The 14,368-nt window shown below is 44.2% G+C and overlaps 2 protein-coding genes across 4 annotated transcripts in view; one reads left to right on the forward strand and one right to left on the reverse strand.

Annotated features, from left to right (window-relative positions):
• The window catches only part of LOC133480080 (glutamate receptor ionotropic, NMDA 2D), a 92,746-nt gene that overhangs the window by 48,956 nt on the left and 29,422 nt on the right, over positions 1–14,368 (reverse strand). For 2 of the 3 annotated variants that reach the window (XM_061777739.1, XM_061777743.1), the window contains exons 2-5: positions 9,875–10,213; positions 9,366–9,572; positions 4,721–4,987; positions 835–1,280 (exon numbers count right to left, since the gene is read on the reverse strand). In XM_061777739.1, the coding sequence (XP_061633723.1) occupies positions 835–1,280; positions 4,721–4,987; positions 9,366–9,572; positions 9,875–10,162 (1,208 nt within the window). In that variant the 5' untranslated portion in view covers positions 10,163–10,213. The remainder of the gene's footprint in view (positions 1–834; positions 1,281–4,720; positions 4,988–9,365; positions 9,573–9,874; positions 10,214–14,368) is intronic. The other variant, XM_061777740.1, reaches the window with a different exon arrangement.
• Positions 1–14,368, forward strand: part of pitpnc1b (phosphatidylinositol transfer protein cytoplasmic 1b) — a 98,343-nt gene that overhangs the window by 200 nt on the left and 83,775 nt on the right. The gene's annotated exons all lie outside the window — the stretch shown is intronic.

Raw genomic sequence — 14,368 nt, forward strand, 5'->3', positions numbered from 1 at the left:
TCAAATAATCAGATGCACTGTGTTGTGAGGATTTGGACTGTGAAGCGACGAATAAATTATTTTGTCTGATAATCCCACTGGACAGACGTTTTCATTGTCCATGTCAACTCGTCTGCTTCGGAGCTGCACGGTGGAGTGGCAGCATGTAGTTGCAGACAGTGAACAGCAGATAGCACTGCGAATAAAAATGGCAACCAGCGTATCATCTGTTAACTGGACGTGGTTCATAAGTAAATGAGAGCAATCCTTTAATCATTTCCCTTTAATTGCCACACCTTCGCTGGGATTCATTTACAAATGTCACAGCATATAAAATAATGAATTACATCTTTGCCTCCTTTTCCTACCTAATCTAGCCACACAATGTGGTGTTTGCAGTATATATAAGGAGCTAGAATGATTGGCATTAAAAGTGAACAGAGTTGATAAGCACGAGCACTTGGGCTACCTGTTAGAGTGCACTGCTGTCTGTTTGCACAGGCTATGAAGAATATATTAAAGGGGGTCATTAATATACATGAGACATGGTCTGCTTGCTACAGATGCTGGGGTAATTTTGCCAACCTGCAACCATACACAGAAACAACATCTATTTTGCATGGATGGTAGCCAGCTCCAAAATTCAGATATCCTCTCTGTGCCCGCATTGACTCTCTAGTCCAGCGACTCCACCCATATTCCCTCCAGCTTCTCCTGGAACCCCACCAACTCATTTCCCTGCATTCACCTTATTCTCTCTCAATTCCTTTGCCGTCCTTTTTCAATTTTTCTGTCTGCACCCTGCCTGATGTCTCTTACTTCCAACCCAACCTTCTCCTGGCCTGCTTCCCTCACCTCATCCTGCCCCGCATTCTCTGGGTCTGATTGGCATCCGTCATGCAGTTGGTGACAAAGTTCGGCCCGCCCGTTGTCCCGTAATCCTTGCGCATGGCCACGGCCCCGTGCGTCAGCACCGACACTCCCCGCGCAATCCTCCGGCGGGGTTCATCCCTCCATCCCTGGGGCCGCACGGCAAACAGAGCCCTCGGCAGGCTCTCCATGCCTAAACCTGAGAGCGCTGGCCCAACGGCGAACCACATGTGTGAGGCTCCGGCCTGACCGGCGGCCCAGGCCGCTCGGAAGACCAGCTCGGCCTCCTCTTGGGAGCAGTACAGCAAGCGGACCTGCAGGACAGCAGGAAAGTGGGGAGGGATCAGGGAGGGGGGGAGACAAACACACACACGCACACACACACGCACACACACACACACACACACGCACACCACACACACACATACAAGCTAGTGAGATAAGGAGGGGACAGGGGAGACATGGAGAGAGACAGGGTTGGAGAGGTAAGGGAGAAAGATAGAGCTGGAGCAGAGGTGCACCTGAACAGGAGGCGAGGAGGAGCTGGGATAGGCAAGGCCATATTGAGAGATAACAAAGGTGCCGGGCGAGAAAAGGAGGAGAGACAGCGGTAAAGTGATGTGATAAGGCTCAAGCGAGACTGAATGGAAGGAACTAATCGGAGATGGGAAAACAAGTCATTCCTTGGAGAATGGAAATGAGGAGAAGGATTGTGGGAAAGGATAAGCAAAAGATGACATACTTGAGTCAAATCGTGGCCTAGTGAGATAAAGGATATTTGCGTAAGAGATCATGTTGGGAATGCTATGAATAAGAAGACAGAAGGAAGGCATCAGTGGAAAAAAAAAGCATCAGCAATATCACTGGAGCTGTAGATGGACAGGGAGTGGGGGTGGTGGATTGACCAAAGGGGATCTGTAAAGGGTTAGAAGGAGGAGATAGACTAAAAGCGCATTTTGAGAATTCCACCTTCATTGAATTTTGAACTGTAATGGCTTGGCAAAACAATCATGCCTGCATGCTAATAAAGTAATGAATTAAGCAAGGGATGAGACTGACAGGGGAGGAGGCGGATATTCACCGAAATACAGAACGGCAGACTAAATTAAGAGTGGAAGGAGATCATCTGTGTTATAAGCACACACAGAAAGTGGAGAAAGAGAGAAGCACACAACGGCGAGCGAGAGAAATACTGACAAGGCAGAAGCTGCAGAAGGAATGGAACAAAAGATATATTGTAAGAAATTCAAGTAAAAATTGATTCCGAGATGAGGGCATTTACAATATAGAGGACATTACCATAAAATGCACGTATCAAGGAGTGGAAGAGCGGGGAGAGAAGGGGAAGCATGTAATGCAAACTCACACAGCATCACTAAACGATCACGAGCGTTTATTAGCCCTTTCACTGGAGAACATCTCAAAGAAAAGCTGGAGCTCCATGGAGGTAACAAGCCGCAGGCAGTGTGTGTTATATTAATGGTGACACTAGCAGAGTGCGGCCTTGGAAATACAAAACACATGCCCTTCACAATCACGCATACAAACACACTCTGCTGCTGCGGCCATGCCGGGACATTAGCGGTGACATTGAGACCCTGACCGAAGGCATGCTGCAAGAGGGATGGCGGACTGGGCACCAGTAATAAAGAAAGGACACACAGATACGTGTTGACATGGAGGTATACAGGGCAGCAGGGGAGGAATGTGAACTTGTCTCTGGGCAAAGAACCGTATAAGGGAGTAAAGAATAAGGAGACAAAAGATGTGTGTAATTTTAAAGAGGAGCAGTACGGGGTTAAAGCGGGAGTTTAAGGAGAATGAATGGAGGGAAGATGGAGGCAGGTGTATAAAAGGTGGACCATAAGTTAGAAAGTGAGAGGTTTGAGAGCAACAAGGCAGTTGGGAGCAGGCATACAAGAAGAGAATGAGGTACAAGTCAAAACCATGAGTCTTTCCGGTCAAGGTTAGTGCTCAGCCAGATGGTTTTCGCGAAAAATTACTTCTCAGCAATGACCGCACTTATTTTCTGTTCAACAAAGAGTCCCTCACCCAGACCGTATACATATTTTAAAACGTTGAATTAGCACACGCAAGATGATGTCGCATCTGTTTAAACTCGACATGATCTCTGGAGAATTGATTAGCAAATCAAATGAAGCATTAAACATTGTATTACATTTACAACTGGGCTATTTTCCACTTATATGCACCTCACTGTTGGTGTGCACCATTTAAAAAATGTCCTGCAGCAGCACACTCCATAAACATGCATCATGAAAATGCAAATTTGTAAATCCATACAGCCATTCCAAAAGACAAACTCGAAATACCGTATGTCTGGAATTTAATAATTATGATGCATCCCTTTTTGTACAAAATCCTTTAACAGTCTCTCAAGAATAGCAATCTTCGTTTTCAGGCTGAAACCATTAAAGATTATTTATTTATTTATTTTCTTTATTAAAGCAGGTACCAAGTACCTGTACATTTTTACTTTTTCTAGTACTTGGTCAGCCCAGTTTATAAAATGTGTCTAGCCAATTCCATCATCATCATGTAAACCATCAGATCATTGTAGCATTTGAGAAGACGCGACTACAAATGACAAAAATAATCATGTGTGCTTAGCTGTGGATACTGCAGTATTATACTCCAATTTTTTTAAACAGCATTCGAAAGGTGATAGCTAGCTGCAATATCTATATAGATCAATAGATAGATAGATAGACAGACAAACAGACAGACAGACAGACCAGTTTTCCGCATGTGCTGTCTCAAGTTTTAAACGCAATCATATGCAGGCTGGGCAGATGCTGTACATCCCATTCCCACGCACACGGGATTAATTATATCTAAGAAGACATGGCTTTTATGCACTTTCTGTCTTAGCTATAGCTTTCGTTGCCCTACTTCGAAATCTGTGTGTCTGTCTTCCACTAACACTTCCAACTCCATCACGTCAAGCTTCATTTTGCACTCATGGTACTCTTCCAAATGTCCCATGGTGAAAATCATCAAAGCTACCTAAAGCGCAAAACCATCTTTTAAACCTGGCGCTAACAGCACTCACAATCTGTTAGACTAAGTGTATTAGAGTAAGCAATTTAGTGCCTGCCATTTGGGATCTTAGTAAAAGATCGCAATATCAGTAGATCACATGCAACATGTCTATCAACAGTGCACAAACTCTCTTCGAGTAAACACTTGGCAATTAGGCACCCGCTATTTGGGATCTTAGAAAAAACAGGCCTTACATGTATCATAAATTAGGAGAAAGAGAAACTTTGAAGATCACAGTATTATCAAAGCGTGTCTAATGTCAAACTGTACACCTACAACTTTTTGCATAAAAATAAAATAGATACAGATCACAGAATATGCTGATAAAATCTCTCTGCGGGTTTACGTAAAGGCATGTTAATCTCAAATCACAATGTTGTACGTTTTAGGCAAGTATTACAATTATTGTCTTGTCAAACTGAATTTTGCATTAGTTTAAAACAATCCATTCCAACTCCATGATTGTTTGAATTTCTTTGTCCCCAATTATTTAGCTTCTAACGGGGGACGAGGGAAAAACCTGTGTGTTAAATCTTTAGCACCATGTACTCCATAATTCTTGATGCAAGAATGACTTATTATTTTTTGTTGCGCTATTGAACAGTGATGTTGGATGTCGAGGGGAGAGCAGAACGGAGGGATAGAGGAGAGAGGGGGGAGAGAGAGCGAGTGATGCGGAGGGACCGAGGGAGAGACCAAGAAGGAAGGAAAAAGCCGGGAGGCCGCCTGTCACCGAGGGCCCCCCCCCTTTCAATGATACTCGCTGCACTTCCTCCCCCATTTTCCCCCTCGCTCCCCCCTGTCTCACCTGCGCCTCGTTCTCCTTCAGCAGCCTGCGCGTGCGCGCACCCCCGGGATCGTCAGTTACGTTCAGGATGACCACGCTCTTCTTTTCCCAGCCGATGAATGAGCCGTCCGTCAGGCCCTCCACCACCGACAGGAAATCCTGGTAGCCATGGTGACGCGTGGACACCACAGAGAAGGAGGTCCAGTCGTACTCCTCCAGCACCTCAAATATGACCTCCAGTTGGAGGACTGTAGAGGAGCTGAACTGGAGAAAGATGGAACCTGATTCCTGATTTGGGGGAAGACATCAGCAGACTAGGTTAAAAAAAAAAAAAATCACAAAAGAAACCGAAAAATCACACCGTGGTATAAAACTGTGGCTAAATCACCGCCATTACGCACTAGAATATCACTTTAAAGAGTTTCAACTCTCTAGACTAAAGGGGTTTATTTATGCACAACACTGAGGCATCGCAGGGCTTGAAGTTTTAATGGATCTTGTGCAGCTGCAGGGCTAAAACATCTTGGATTGTCACATGGATTCCTGTGAAGTCCAGATGGGAGTGTTGCTAAAAAAGTATGTTCACAACAGGAAGGAGGGGGAGCAGGATGACACAAGGCGACGACGTGTCTTTCAAGGAAGTTCATCAAAAGTGCTGGAATTGAATTCACTTGCAAAATGCGAATGCAGGCTTTAACAGAAAGCCTTTGAGAAATTATTTGATATCCTTCAGATCCAGCTTAAGGTACATGTACCTGTACGCTTTGTCCTCACTAGTACAATTCAGCTCACCAGTAGAATGACTAGAGCGCACTAGTGGAACAACTGTCTAACTACTGCTTTCCGCTAATGTATGACATTTCTGCACATTAGTAGGACAAATTTGGCATACAAGTAGGACAACTACATACTACTCGTGTGGCAAAACTGCACTAGTTGGCATCTGTGCGCTACTAGTACTTATAGAGAAGCACTAGATAACTTTATTTGCATAGCACCTTTAAAACCCATTTACAAAATTGCTTTGTTATGTTAACTAGTAGTACTAGTGAGCGGCACGGTGGGCGACTGGTTAGAGCGTCAGCCTCACAGTTCTGAGGACCCGGGTTCAATCCCCGGCCCCGCCTGTGTGGAGTTTGCATGTTCTTCCCGTGCCTGCGTGGGTTTTCTCCAGGCACTCCGGTTTCCTCCCACATCCCTAAAACATGCATTAATTGGAGGCTCTAAATGGACTGTGAGTGCAAATGGTTGTTTGTTTCTCTGTGCCCTGTGATTGGCTGGCAACCAGTACCCCGCCTCCTGCCCGATGACAGCTGGGATAGGCTCCAGCACGCCCGCGACCCTAGTGAGGAGAAGCAGCTCAGAAAATGGATGGATGGATGGATAGTAGTACTAGTAGCAAATACTTGTCAACTAGTGCAGTTTTGTTTCACATGTACAGTAGTTGTCCTACTAGTGTCATGAACCTGTTTTTCTGTGGGCTGAACTGTTTCTGTTTTTTTTTCCAGTCTCCTGCGCTGGAGAGATGGAAGCTAGCTGCCGGAATATTGTTTATGTCATGGGTGTGTGTTCTGGTTGTTGTCTTCCCCCTGTCTCGTACACACCTGCTCCTGAGAGCATCTTCCCCACCTGTGCCTCGTTCACCCTAATTACCCCATGCATTTAACCTCGTGTCTCATTCTTTCTGGTCGGCAGTTCATTGTACCATGTTGTCACGTTCCAGCATTCCTTGTTTCCACGTCACCGACTCATAGTAAGCCTAGACCCTGTTCTGATAATTGACCTTGCCTTTTTTTGCGGATTGCCTGCCTGTGTACCGACCTCTGCCCGTTTATTAAACCTCTCTTTTTGAAACTGTCCATTTGAATTGGAGTCGTGCATTTTGGGTCCTGCCCTTTGTTCCGTTCATGACAGATTACACTTTTTCATTGGTCCAAATTTAGTCGTATGCTTTTTCTCCCCCACATTTTCGCCTCTTTTCTCTGTTTCCCATGTAAATAATTTCGTTTTTCCTATATTTAGCAGAGATGGGGGTACTCGAGTCAATTGACTTGACTTGAGTTGTCTCTAGTTGCCAGTTTTATGACTTGCGACTTGCTTCCCAAATACTGTCTTTCAGTTGTCTTGTGGGGTGTCTTCAGTCTCATGTCTACGTCGGTGCAGTTTAAAAACTGTATCTTTGTTAGCTCTACTTCTCATTGTCCTTTCTTGTGTAGTTAGGGCTTCTTTTTTGCACTTTTTGATGTTATCGTATATCTTACTCTTTCTCCTGTTCAGCTGAGTTTTTTTGTTATCCCTTATTGCTGCAGTACCGTTATATTTATTTTCATTTTAGTCCTTTAGTTTTAGCTCCCATCGTGTTTCGACTGGACACCCACCCTCCTTAGTTTATTCAATTGTTTTCTCGTGTCAACCTTTTGCTGACGTAGTTTTTCATTTGTATTTTATTCCTTGCTCATGTTGTCATGTTCCCTTTTTGTGTGGCTCTGCTTTGGGGTTCAATATTTTGAGTACTTGTCTGTAATAACTAGTATGCCAACATTGTCCTACTAGTGAAGACAAATAGTGCACTAGTACATGGACCTTAAGCTGGATATTAAGGATAGTGAAGCAATTTGAGTATACTTTCAATTTCCTTACTATCAATGTTTTTTGAGCATTTGTTCGATAGCAGTGATATCCAGTTTAAGGTCAAAAGTGGCACTGGTAGTAGGAAAAAAAATACATTACTGGTAAAGGCACTAGTGAGGAGAAAAAAAATTTACTTTGGAAGACAATCGTTCTCCTAGTACATACACCTTAAGCTGGATATCAAGGACATCAAATAAATGCTGAAACGGCTTTCTGGAATGCCGTAAAATGGACGTTACGATGGATATCAAGGATATGGAATACTGTAACTGCTCAAATTGTGTTCGATCGGCCTTCTTCTCACTCTAGTTTTTTTTAGTGGTTAGAAGCAAGTGACACATCAGCGTGAACAGTCACGTATGCTCGACGCCTTCCTCCCACCCGGAACATCACAGACGACGTGACAGGCCCAGTTGGTGCCATTTACAGATCAAACACAGGCGACTTGCTGCAAGCTTGACCTTCAGCTTCTCCCTCGCGCCCCCAAAACCAGCGCTTTCCCAAACCCTTGTCGTCTTCACTGAGGGCATACACAACATTGTGACATTCCAAGTCTGCGCGGTTACGTAATGTGCTGTCCCTTTCTTTTGCTGTTGTTTGTACTGTCAAATCACAGTGCCTTACTTTACAACAGACAGCTGACCAAATTATGACAAATAAGGTTATATATTGGTTCTGTTTGTGTTTGTTGTTTAGTTACTTGGCGAGAAAACTACTTAATTGATTAGTCCAACAAGGAAGAATCCATAGAATTTTGGTACAGAGCAAGGATTTAAAAATATAAATATTTTTAAACTTTTGACTGTTTGATTCATTACATGCGAATGGAACAAAGCCCAACAAATTAATAATAGCACCGTGCGGATATTTGTAACATATTAATTAATTATCTTAAAGTCCCTGTAAAGTGAAAATAAATGTCTTGTAAATTTGCAACTCCACAGATAATGTTTTTGAATTATTGAGAAAACTGCCAGGTATATAAAATGAGGTTTCAAAATCATGAAAAATCAAGCCGTTGTCTCTCCTCTCAGTCAGCTTTCAACAGTTAGCTATCAAATACCACTGCAATTACCTTGAAAAATGGATCCTATTTCGTCTAGCATCTCACACATAACTACATGTTGGGGCAACAAAAATATATCCACTTAAAGGCTCCGGTGTTAAAGTTTAAAGTCTTAAAGTTAGACTTTGTCTCAGAAGCCAAAGGTTTAGACCACCAAATTGTCAATGTGCCGGCCAGCATGTCAAAGGACACACCCTCGTTGCGAAGACGCAGACCGGTCTACCAGATTGGCAAACACGCTGTGAGCCTTGGACCTTTACGAAAATCAAGATACGCCAGTTTTTGTGCTCAGACGCAGTTGTCCAGTCCACAGAAATGGAGCCCTTCATCTCCACAACCTAGTACTACAAAGTTCTCAGTCTTTACATGTTTTCAGCAATTATCTTCAAACATTTATAATGTACTGAATTTACAAACAAATCTCTGAATCCACTTGTTGAGGCTGGTTCTTTGTTTAGGAAAATGTGTCAAACAAAGCCACCAAAAAACATGGAAGCACAAATGCTTAAGTCAACCATTTGGTATGTTCTGAACTAAATTTTTCAGCTGAGGTTGCAAAAAAAGCCAAAGAAGCAAAACACGCAGAGGTAATCCTTACACATGCATGACAGCAATTATTACGGAATTGTTTTTTGGTGATGTCAGAACCATATTTTACTCTCAAATTGTTGTCAAATTCCAAACTGCGCTACTTCAGGGGCTTTCTCCTTTCGAGGTTCCACTATATAGCCTGGTTATTACCAACGGACAAGTAAAAAAAAAATAATAAATAAGTAGGTGTTTCACAATTTTTTTTTCACCCCAGTTTCTGATTATCACCGAGATGGTTCTATACTTGCCTGCACTGTTTCCTTTAGCCCCCCCGCCCCCCCCCCCCCTCCCCACACACACACACACGCACGCACGCGCGCACACACACACACGATCATCTCCTCCTCACCCACCCAATCACAACCTCCCCCCTCCTACCTGTGGCATTCTCCCCAGCCCCGCTCCCCCTCCTACTGCCACTATGGGCAGTCCCGTTTGCGCCGACACAAACTCCAGCATGGGGGCCAGAGGACCCCAGGCCGTGCGCGGGGGCCTCTCCTCTTCGTAAACCAGACCCTGCAGGGGCCGAGCAGCCAGCAGCTCACACAGCTGGGACAGCACCGTCTTAGGGCTGCTGTCATTCACCTTGAGAATGGAGGGCAGGAAGTGATGTGAGAGAGGAGAACACAGAGGGGGACAAAAAGAGTTACCAGGCGAAATCAGCGTGTATTGACTTTGTGTTACAGATATGGAAGGTGTATATAATATGCATGAGGTGAACAATACGGGATTTTGTCAAAGAGACAACTTGCTCATTCTGAAAAGCCTGCAGCACCGCGCTCCCATTCAGCTCGTATAATGAATGGTATTGCACAATGGCCAGTCATTGTCATCCCCTCCCTTCAAGTGAGGCTGAATGAGCAGAGAGTAGAATCGCATTCTCCAACCTGTAGCCAGATGACGTTCGCAGAGCCCCACTGGGTGACCACGCTCTCCCCCAGGGAACCGTACACCCTGCCGAAACCGGGATAGAGCACCCGTCCCCCGGGTCCGGCCACCGCTGCCTCCGCCTGCACTGTTGCGCCGGCGTGGATCACGGCGATGTTAAAGTTCATCATTGCTCCCGCGTCGCGCTCCCGCGGGCTGGGGCGCAGCAGCAGGTGGGGGGAGGCATCCGCCGGACCTCTCCACTCTGCTAGGACCAATAGGAGAAAGAGGGTGGGTATGGCGACCATGGCAACCTGCCGAGGGGGGAGGCAGATATGTATGGCCCAAAGAGAGGGTGCCTGAAAGAAAGAAAAGTCGGTCGGGGAGAAGAAGAAACAAGGGAGATTGAGTTAGTCTGAAATGCTTTTTCCTCCAATATCCACTATAGAGGACATTAAATCAGATCAAAAGAGGAAAAGAATTCGATGAGAAGAAGGTCGCTGAGAGAAAGACAGACAGGAAGCGAGGTGGGTAGGAAGGGCGACTGAGATTGCACTCAGGTAAGACTTGAAAATAGGTGCAACACATCGGAAGCACTAACCTACATTTACAATCTATTTATTCCGTGAAATTGTATTGATTTATTCCCCACATTCTTAATTTAATTTTTCTCTTGACTCCACTTCTTTCAGTAGTTAGATTTTTTTTTTTGTCCAATCATACTTCAGCCTAGGCGGCATGGTGGACAACTGGTTAGAGCGTCAGCCTCACAGTTCTGAGGACCCGGGTTCAATCCCCGGCCCCGCCTGTGTGGAGTTTGCATGTTCTCCCCGTGCCTGCGTGGGTTTTCTCCGGGCACTCCGGTTTCCTCCCACATCCCAAAAACATGCATGAATTGGAGACTCTAAATTGCCCGTAGGTGTGAATGTGGTTGTTTGTTTGTATGTGCCCTGCGATTGGCTGCCAACTAGTTCAGGGGGTACCCCGCCTCCTGCCCGATGATAGCTGGGATAGGCTCCAGCACGCCCGCGACCCTAGTGAGGAGAAGCGGCTCAGAAAATTAATGGATGGATGGATACTTCAGCCTATAAGTGTTGCCATGTCAATCCAATCTGCCTCGGGCACTCAGAAACAGTAGTGCTGGCCAATGTAACTCAAACTCTATTAGCAATGGGACCGTTTCTTTTTACTAATCAGATTTTGAATTCATCCTCATTGTGCCAGAGTGCTGGCCCCCAATGACAATACTGTAAGCATTTTTACATCCATTGCTCGGTTGGTTAGAGTAAAATTTGTTACCCAATTTCGACTGACACATCTGTAGAGATCTGTACACATGAATACATTTAATAATCAGTATATCTGATGATTACGGTGTATTTGCAAATTGTATGGTTTTTCCATTTAAATACAAGTAGACAAATACTAATGGTGAACTGCTCTGGATGATGTAAGTGGCACTTTTATGTTGCGTTAGTGTAGTATTGATAGTTTCTATAATTGTGGCCTTTAATCGGGTAATCATTATTGAAGGCACAGGTTCCAAATGCAAGACCCGCCACTGGCGCAAACACATGATGGGGAATATGGCCCACATATGGGAAGAGGGACACTGGAGAGAGGGAAGCAAGATAGAGAGGGGAAAAGATGAAATTGTTGCTATTTAGGTTTCAGGTTGCAAAGGAACAATATGAGAAGATGGGAAAATAGAAGCGGGCCTTTCAAGGGAAGCAGGGCAAGAGAGTTAATAGATGGCAGAGGCAAAGATGGGGGCGGAGTTAGTCATTGTGCTGCATGAATAACAACAACAATTAAGATCACTTTTAAGACACTCACCCTCACAGCTGCAAGCATGCTCAGGCGTGCGTGTGTTGGAATGCACACACAAGATGAATACATGGCTACAACATGCCCGTAGAGCTGCTTAATGATCCCGAGATGTGAGGGTTAATACGGTGCACGTACACACAAGATAATGACTACCGGGGAAATAGCGGGGTTAAAACACATTGCATCGTATTCAATTTACTTGGGATGCCAACTGCCCTGCCTCCATTTCTCCATTTCCTACCCACTTTCTCCTGAAACTGCCCCATCTCCCCATTTCCATCACTCCCCCCTCCACCAAACACAATTGCACTGATTAACAAGGGCCGCGACAGCATTGATATTCCCCTAAAAGTGACTCTCCCTCGTTGGTTGTGCCCTTCCTCTTCTCTATGATTGTCGCTCCATCTTCATCCAACTCTCCCCTCTTCTTGCCTCAGTCTGATGATTCTTTGAACCTCATCGGTCTTTTAGGTGGGAAGAGGAAAATGAGAACACAGCTAAAATACAGCAAATATGACCCCAGATGGAGCAAGGATGCGGTCGAGGAGAGGAGGGAACAAAAAAATGAAGCATGGTGTGGGACCTAATGTGAGGTTAGATGCATGAAAAAGGGTATTGATTACTTGGGCGGCATGTACGTGTTCCGCCTAAATAAATAAGCAGCCAAACCTCCTGTTTTGAGTGACGGGGCTGCATGTGTACTGTATGTGTGTGTGTGCAGTAGTGGAGTCCCACTAAAAGAAGGGGAGTGTGTGAGGCACATAAGAAAAAGACATTGAGGTGTGTCGAAATGAGAATGAAGGAGGGACGTGAGAAAAAAACCAGGCATATATTTATTTATTTTTATTTTTTTTTAGTGCTCGGTAAGGCGTGGAGGATGTGCCAGGAACGGTGGGAAGAACAGCAGCAGAAATATGATACATCATATAATTTGAAGGAGATATATTCTTTACAGTACCAAGCTGTGCACCGTTAACTGTTAGGCTTGTCACAGTATTTCACTCTCGGGAGACCCAGCCCAGCTCTGCCAATGTGTGCCAAAGTCAGCCTTGTTGGAAGTGTGAATACAGTGTAGAGAATGTCCTCTGGCAGTGTGTTCTCATGAGATATTTAGGAGGGAATTGTACAAAAAAAAGTTATGTACCCCCTCAGCGGTAGAGTATATTCCCAAAACTAGAGTATTTAGTATAGCACAGAACTCCACCATGGCCTAACATCTGTGCCCTATTGTGGTGGTTTCTGGTATGTGCAATATGTGCGGCCACACAGGGCCCCAAAGGAAAGATGCAACATGAAATAGTTTCTTATTGGCACCCTGGCATGTAAAATATTTTGCATTTGTATGGGGAATTTGCGCCACTTTTGGAAACATAAGGGCTCTAATTGATGTCAAGTAATTGATGTCAAGGAAGTAGGACATCTTCCTTGTTTGATGATCTCTGTATTTGGGTGAGGAGCTCAGGTTAGCTAGTTGTTGGTAAAATGTGAGTCTGTCATGGTTGCTTGTGTATGTTCTTGCTTTTCATAGAGTTTAATTAAAAACACAAACTAACAGGAAATGGCTTCTTTTGGGGTATGTTCTTCTTATCACATGTTTTTTTTCCTTTAACACCTCTTGCTCAGACTGGTGCTTGCTTTTCAATAAGTGTCACAAAAAGCAACAAAAAAGCAAAACGTAAGAGTTAATCCTTTGCGAGCTGTGAAATACTCGGAGGTCTTGCATGTTAACTACGATAGCGGTAAATCATTTTGTAACAAAAAAGTCCCAAAACTGCAAATTAATCCCTTGACTCTCGCTGAACGGACGTTTCACAAGATTTACTGTTGTCGCTTAAATTAGGGGCCACATACAGTCTAATTTGATGCCACTAAAATGATATCATACTTAATATAATAATGAAAAAGAATACGTTTTCACTATGTTTTAATTCAAAACAGAACAAGTACATTGATTAAATGACATTTTTTTAAAATCATTTCACAAATCAACCTCAGATTTATTGAGAAAATTTTGCTTCAGTTTGACATCTACATGTTTTGCATATAACTAATCACAGTGATTGTAGTTTAAGGTGCAAAACTTTAAGTCACAGGTATTTAGAACTGAGAAGTATAGTATTGCATTTTAAAGTTAAATCAATGTATGAAGACGTAGGAATTATTACCATTCTATTTTCTACATGAGCATAATAATTCTCAAAATTATCCATAGTCCTTACCATCACAAGTACTTTTACGTATTTTTTCACTTTCAATTTCATCCTGGACCTGGGTTGTACCCCTTAGTGGGCTGGTTGTGGCCGGCGGGCCCTATTTTTGACACAGCTGGCTTAAATCATGCGATCACATTAATGCAAGTGGAATATCCATCCATCCATTTTCCATACCGCTTATCCTCACGAGGGTCACGGGCGTGCTGGAGCTTGTCCCAGCTGACTGCGGGCGAGATGCAGGGCACACCCTGAACTGGTCGCCAGCCAATCGCAGAGCACATATAAACAAACAACCATTCACACTCACATTCATACCTATGGGCAATTTAGAGTCTTCAATTAACCTACCATGCATGTTTGTGGGATGTGGGAGGAAACCGGAGTACCCGGAGAAAACCCACGCAGGCATGGGGAGAACATTCAAACTCCACACAGGTGAGGCCGGAGTTGAACCTGGGTCCTCAGAACTGT

This window comes from Phyllopteryx taeniolatus, chromosome 6, assembly GCF_024500385.1.
Source record: "Phyllopteryx taeniolatus isolate TA_2022b chromosome 6, UOR_Ptae_1.2, whole genome shotgun sequence".
In the NCBI taxonomy this organism is placed as follows: Eukaryota; Metazoa; Chordata; class Actinopteri; order Syngnathiformes; family Syngnathidae; genus Phyllopteryx; species Phyllopteryx taeniolatus.